This window comes from Ascidiella aspersa, chromosome 7 (assembly GCF_963924565.1).
Source record: "Ascidiella aspersa chromosome 7, kaAscAspe10.2, whole genome shotgun sequence".
In the NCBI taxonomy this organism is placed as follows: Eukaryota; Metazoa; Chordata; class Ascidiacea; order Phlebobranchia; family Ascidiidae; genus Ascidiella; species Ascidiella aspersa.
In genome coordinates, this window is record NC_139453.1 from 30821650 (window position 1) to 30828906 (window position 7257).

General features: G+C 36.2%; 1 protein-coding gene across 1 annotated transcript; it reads left to right on the forward strand.

Annotated features, from left to right (window-relative positions):
* The first annotated feature begins 306 nt into the window (after positions 1 to 306).
* LOC146138948 (NACHT, LRR and PYD domains-containing protein 3-like) lies at positions 307 to 7218 on the forward strand. Its single transcript, XM_083394743.1, has 8 exons — positions 307 to 399; positions 1463 to 1712; positions 2303 to 4059; positions 4988 to 5143; positions 5768 to 5929; positions 6250 to 6411; positions 6868 to 7005; positions 7189 to 7218. Exons 1-8 carry the CDS (start codon positions 352 to 354, stop codon positions 7216 to 7218), a joined length of 2703 nt encoding a protein of 900 aa, XP_083250869.1. The 5' UTR covers positions 307 to 351.
* Positions 7219 to 7257: the final 39 nt, after the last annotated feature.

Sequence of the window (7257 nt, forward strand, 5' to 3'; positions counted from 1 at the left end):
CAAACAAATTGTTTTTAATGTCGGTTACATCGATCAATATATCCAAAATAAATTTTATTTTTTTGATTAAAAGGCACAAATATATGTGATGAAAGTTTGTTTGGCAAGAAGTGTTTTCATGTTTAAACTAACACAATTACGAAGGAAACGTAGTATTTACTGAATATTTTGTGTTAAACAAATTGATTTTTACACTGGTGTGCATTGACAAATATATATCGTAAAACCCATTTGTTTGTTTCATTCATATTTTACAACATTTAACTTTCTTGGTATTCTTTATAATTACTTTTATAATTAGTTTTGCTTCACATTTTGATAAAACCTTTTATAAGCCACCTCAGACCAAAAATGTCGGACAGTGAAAATGAAGATGAAGTTAACACAGGCGTGGAATCGGTAAATATAATTTTTACTTTTGTTGGTGATAAAGGATAAAGTATTATTATGACGTGATGAAACATACTTTGTTTTGATCACGTGTTAAGAAGCGAATCAACAGGGGAGGTGGCGTTATTTTTCACAATGTGCGCAAAAATGTGAGAGTATGCGTTTTTACAGTTAAAGTTAGAGAACTAAACTCTAACCCTAACCAAATTAACTTAAAAATGTGCGCAGATTGTTAAAAAAGTGCGTACATTGTTTAAGGCCGAAATGTTCGCACATTTTTTGCACATTTTTGCGTGCATTGTGCAAAAAATGTTCGCATCCCCGTCTCCAGCGAATGATCAATTATTATTGTTGAAGACAGTAATACTCGGGTCACCCCTAGAAATATCGTCTGATTTGGGGACACGGTTTGCAGGACTTAAATTAAAACTTAAAATTATTACAGTTTACTCAGATTCCTTCGTTGCTGTTATTGTTATATACTTTAAAGCAGCGGACTGCCACCGCTGCAGTTTAAGCGGTTTTATTGCGCCTTGGTGTTTGTTTAAATGAGCGCAATAATAATAATAAAAATGTTAAAACAATTGAAACTTTTGTGTTTTATATGTAAGGTATATTGTGTATAATTAAGGCATAATCAATCGCAAATGTAATTTAGTTACTTTTCGGGAAACAAACTCGGGTCGCACCTTTACTGATTTCATTTTCTATAAATTTGGATCGGTTGGTAAACGGTTGGAGACCATTTCTTTGAAAAAAAAACAGTTATAAGACAGATATTGTTACAATTAAGTCCTTCTTTGAACATTAATATCCATCTGTGGATCTTAACATTAGCGTTTTTTTTCTTTCTTTCTTCCCTCCTACTTTTTTCTTCCCCCCTACAGCAGCAAAAACTAACTCCCCCTCAAAAAAATCTGTTTATTCTTAATAAAGTCTTAAACTGTCCACATGGAAAAATTATCTTACTTTAGTCAATCCTTTTTCGATGGTCAGCCACAATAAAATAATGTAAATTAATGACAAATATTAAATTGAAGGTTTATATTAGTTACGTTTTACGCTTTAACAGGACGCTCCGACCATCCCAGGCCAACCATTCAACGCCCAGTATGCAATCTTGGGTGATGCACATTTTCATCCACCATCTGTACCAGAAAACCAACCAGCAGCAATTCAACCAGCACGAAGGAACCAACCAAACCGTAGTTGGATGGTTCCTGTTGCTGTTGGCGTCTTAGCAATCCTAGCAGGCGTTTGGTTCATAAATCAACCAAACCCGCAACAACCACCTCGTGCACAACTGGATACATTCGACCACGGTAAGTGTGTTGTTTAATGAAAAAACAATTCAAGGAGATGTATCCGTTGAACGTGGGGCTTGTTTAGTTATTAGTTAAAAAAAGTAGTCAGTTTTCGAAAGTTGAAAATTAATTAAATGTAGAACACCTTCTCCTCTAATGTAAATATAATCTATTTCGTAACTTAAAACCAGGGGTTCTTGAGTATGTGGATTAATTTTAAGGGTTACATGAAGTGATCTTTAGTTATAATTTAAAAAATATGGTCACTTTTTAAAAGTTTAAAATTAATTAAATGTAAAACACCTCCTATAATGTAAATACAATCGATTCCATATTTGGGTATGACTGAGTTTACTTGCTTTATGACGTCATCAATTTTATGACGATCGGGCCACGTTGAAATGAGTTTTGTTTAAAACGAAGGAATTTATAGCATTAGCAGATTCGTTATATCAGATTTGCAGTTCAAGTGTTGGTACATTAGGCAAGCAAATTATAGAGTTTCTCGATACGCTGTGGGTATTCCAGCTACTTTTTGTTGTATTTTTAAGGTATTTTTTCAGTAACAAAGACAGAACAATATTGCAAAAATCTTAAGTTATTTTCAGATTTTATTTTGCGGGAATCATTGACCAAAAAAGCTGACGTCATCACTGAATCTCTGCCAGCTGACCCGGTACCTCTTGACGTCATCATAGAGCATCTACAAATGTTGGAGAAGTTTGGGACAAAAGAGTTGTTTATAAAAGAAACAAGTCTCGTTCCTTTGAAAAATCTGTTTCTTGAAGCAAAGAACAATTCGATTGAAGAAGCAAAATCAAAATATCTCGGTCAAGCAAGTTTTAATGAATATGTTGAGAAATATGGCAACACAGTTGGTGTGGTTGGTATCGCTGGTATCGCTGGTATCGGCAAAACCACACTTGCCAAGCAGTTTCTCAAGAATATTAGAGATGAATCATTTTGGGATTTTTTAAGAAGCATTCTTTTCGCAAAGGACAAATTCTATTTGTTTTTTATCGATCTAAAAAAGCTGGACAAGAATAAGGAAATCAATGTTTTTGAGTTTCTAGTTAAGTCAATCATAACACACTGGGAGTTTAAAAAGGACAAAGATAAATTACTTCTGACCAAACTTTCAAAATCATCCAATGTCTACATTATAATGGATGGGTTGGATGAAGCTAGATTCACAGATCTTTCAACTGAAGCCCCAGTAATTGGTTTGTATGATCGTGCTAAGCCAGTTGTCATTCTCGAGAACCTTCTACGAGGCGACATTCTTGCAACTGCTTACAAGCTGCTTGCTTCACGACCGGGAGCTTATCACAAGCTACACCCAAGTTGCAAGCCCCACTTTACAGTCCGGGTAATCGGCTTTAACGAAATATCCCAAGAATGGTTTTTCCAAAAAATTGGTATAAACAAAGAAGAGAATGAAAAGGTTAAAATGTCACTCGAACAAAACCCATCAGCCAAGGCCTTGTGTTTTATTCCAATTTTTCCCAAAACTCTTGCATCTTATATTATAAAACATGGTTCAAGTGATGGTTTATTTACAGTAACTGATGTTTTGGCGTCGTTTGTGGCTGATTGTATTCGTTCCCCTAAGTTTCAGAATGACGCCATTATTTTGCGAAACCTTTCGCACTTGGCTTTAAACGGAATGCTCCAAGATAAGTTCATCTTCGAAATGAAAGACTTCAATGAAGTTGGGCTTAATGTTACTCAATTGGAGGATTTTATCAAATTTCAAGCTTTCTCAGACAACAAAGAGCTAAAACTATTGGAAGGAGACAAAGTTTACTTCTTTGTTCATCTCCTCTGGCAGGAATTCTTTGCAGCACTCAAGCTCATGTTTGACACTGATATCGGGACATTTTCACAATTTATTCAACGCATGGAAAGTGATCAATGGGAAATGGTTCTAAGATTTCTATTCGGGTTGCTCAATCCGGACCTACAAGGTAAACTACGACCGATATTTCAGATTTCTCAAACTGAAGTTGCTATAAAGAAAGGGCTTCTCACAAACCTCGCCACTTCACTTGCTTCAAAAGTACCAGTCGATCAAAAGTGGGCGAAGTCCGTAACAGCCAAGTTGTTCAAGGTTTGTGCTTTCGCTCATGAATCAGGCGATGAAGACATCATCACTTCAGTGGGAAATTTCTTTCCTGGAAAGTTACATTTAGATGGAACGATCCTTCCAAGTCACGTGACATCTCTCAGTCACGTGTTACGAGCGACTAAAAGAAAGTTTATCATCAACATCGGAAGAATGGGCGATAAAGTTTTATACCGCACCAAATTTACCAGCAACGCTTTGGAAATGTTGATGGACACAATAAAGCAAAATGACCATAAGGTTTGTAGAAGTGCATTTTAGTCTTTTTCTTTTTCGTCTTTTTTTTAAGTTGCGCATAAATTATTTATTTTCGTTGCGTTAATAGGATTGTCTAATACACCACAGTTTATTTGGGAACCAAAATGTAATGTTTGACCTGATATTATCGTACAACCCTAGTTACAATCTTTAAAGTGGAAACAGTTTTTAAAGTGGTGAAGGATATTTGATCGATGATACCAAAGTTACTGGTCACATTAACATATATTTTATTACGATACCAAAATTTAATGTTATGAGAAAAAGCGAACGAGTAGTGTTACTGCCATTTGGTATCGGCTATCGTAAACGATCCGATATTATCATCCCTAGTTGCAACCTTTAAAGTGGAAATTTGAAAGTGGTAAAACATATTTGTCCGAGTGTGAATGATTAATACAAAGTTAGTGTAAACATAGTTGTATGGGGTTTGTAAAAATACTACAAATACGGGAAAAAACAGAATGTTGTATAAGTTACCAAACATAGGCACAATAGAGAAAGTGTATATACAGCCTAACTTAGTGGTTCTCAACCGGGATGCCGCCGCGCCCTAGTGCGCCATTTCTAATGCTCAAGGAGGACGATAGGTATTTGAAAAATTTTAAGAATCTGATTTCTGCTCAATTTGTAAGCTTCGTGATACAACTATTTGTGTCCGAATACAGACCATTTTAATAAATGACATTTTCCTACATGTTTTAAGTTGATTGTGTAGTTCATTTCAGTAAAATACTCAACGAAAAATCTAGTCGGGATGCCGAGAATCTATTTATTATTTTCGAGGGGTGCCGTAAGCCATAAAAGGTTGAGAATCACTGGCCTAACTGGTTGGCAAAGTTTTATGAAATGCAATATTTTGTTTGATTTCGAATGACCTTTCATGTGCACGTTTATATAACTTTTACAGATGGGAAACGTATATATTGTCACCAAGAAAGCGAGTGACTTCACTGCTCTCTTCTCCTGTGCTCATAAAATCGACGAGCTGTCGTTAAGTTGCCCAAACATCGCTCTGCCCGATCTAAAAGTTCTCACTGATGGAATTACCAATTTGCCTGAACCGGTAATTAACGTTGGTTTGTAAATAATCGTAATTTGCTTGTTATAGATGTTGGGATGCCTGATACTTGATATTTTATTCTGATGCCGATACTCAAAATTTTGGACATTAAGTATAAAAAAAAAAAAAAAAAAATGACGTTGTTACCCAATCAAAAAAATAGATTAAAAACGTTTCAAGGCCATTTTTCTAGGTTATTGGTCAAAATTCGGTTTAGCGCGAAGAAGTTAAATTACCAACAGATTGTAACTTCTATTTTTGATGAACTTACCTTTCAAGATAGGAATTGCTGCATTATGTGGAAATTCATGTTTATAAAACCTTTACTGATTAGTATTGGATCGGCACCGATACAAGCCTGGGACGAGTATCGATACAACCGCTTGGCTTCGATCTCTAATCAGGGTTTTACAACCATTATAACAACACATAACGCCACTGCATGGTGCGTGATATCACCTCATGAAAATAACATTGTTTATCACTGCAGCAATTGTTTTAACCCCGTTCTGGATATTTCCTGCTTACTTTAACCTCTGAATATAACACAAGCTGCCAACAGAAACGTTAATTGAGATGACTGGAAGCCGCTTGTACCAAGTATCAACTAATACCTTGTTTATGTAGATGGAAGGATTGTTCCTGTATAACACCAAGCTTGGATCAAATGGACTTGCTCTACTGGCAAAATCTATTCACAACCTAAAGATTCTGAGTTTGTGGAACTGTGACTTCTATGGACCAGATTCACGACCTCTAACCGATGCCATATCTCGCTTGGATCGCCCTGTAAGTTTACGACCACACAGTGCTCAAGTAACACTAGCCATTAAAACTGAGGGTGCACATTTTGTGGGCGGGTGTCACCAACGGCGAGCAGTGAATAATTATGTTTTTTAACTTGTTATTGTTGTGATGTCACCACTAGCTGTCGCCCGAGTGTGTTTATGGGGAAAAAATGTCCCGTTTATTTCATTGTTTGTGATGTGCTGTCTATACTTGGAGTAGTTAAAGTTAATATTAAGCTATCCCTTTTTAAACACCGATTGCATGAAATGATTGGAGGCAACCTGTAACAATATTAACCAAACAAACACTTGTTTATGTAGATGAAAGGATTGGGCCTGTATTACACCAAGCTTGGATCAAATGAACTTGCTCTACTGGCAAAATCTATTCACAACGTTAAGAAGCTATTTTTAAGGAACTGCTACATTAAAGAAACCGATCTACAACCTCTAACCGATGCCATATCTCGCTTGGATCAACCTGTAAGTTTGGCCTATGTATATTAACGACCACTAGGTGCGCTGCATGCGGACTACTCACACTGACCCCCTAAAACCGGGGGTGCATATTTTGAAACAGGGAATTCCCCATAGACAACCAAAACCTAGTTTGTGATTCACAAAAATATCGGACGCAAAACTGCAATAATCTTACAACATCAGACTTTTTATTGTTAGCTTGCGGATCGCGAGGGGCGCTGCAGGATTTTGTTTAATGGGTCAGTAGACATGACGTCACACAACAGCGTTATAACGTGGCGTCGTGTTAATTGAACAAACAAGTTGTGCCAAGCTGAACAAATGCACAACCTAATTATTTTTTAAATAAACCTGAGTTATTTGCCCAAAATAATTCTGCAAACTTCTTCATAACCACGATAGACGCAATGTAGCTTACACTTCTAGCGTCGTAGATGAACTAACAACGTGTTTATGTAGATGAAAGCTTTGGATTTGGGAGGCAACAATATTGGAAGTGAAGGAGCGGCTTTGCTTAGAAGTTGTGCTCATAAAGTGAAGCTGCTGTGGTTACGTGAAAACGATATCAGTGAAGTTGATTTGGAATCTTTGCGCAAGGTAAGTTTGCAAATTTTATAATAAGTAACAGACTCACAAATGAAAAGCCTCGTTTAATGCGAACATAAGTCCCGCAAACTAATTTCATAGAATTTGTAGCTTTTAGATGGCGATGCATTTCAAGGCTCTAATATACTTGTTTTTTATATTTGAGGCTGTTAAACACTCTTATATGTTTTACAGCTAACAACGGTGGAATTAAAGGAACACTAACAACCTTGACATCTAAATGAACTTCGTTTTATCTTCCAC

What these genes read in the sequence shown, in the direction of transcription:
- LOC146138948 (XM_083394743.1), top strand. Translation starts at nt 352, where the DNA reads ATGTCGGACAGTGAAAATGAAGATGAAGTTAACACAGGCGTGGAATCG. An exon ending in TAAAGCAAAATGACCATAAG is followed by an intron (nt 4,060 to 4,987) that starts GTTTGTAGAAGT and finishes TAACTTTTACAG; the next exon opens with ATGGGAAACGTATATATTGT. An exon ending in TATCTCGCTTGGATCGCCCT is followed by an intron (nt 5,930 to 6,249) that starts GTAAGTTTACGA and finishes TTGTTTATGTAG; the next exon opens with ATGAAAGGATTGGGCCTGTA.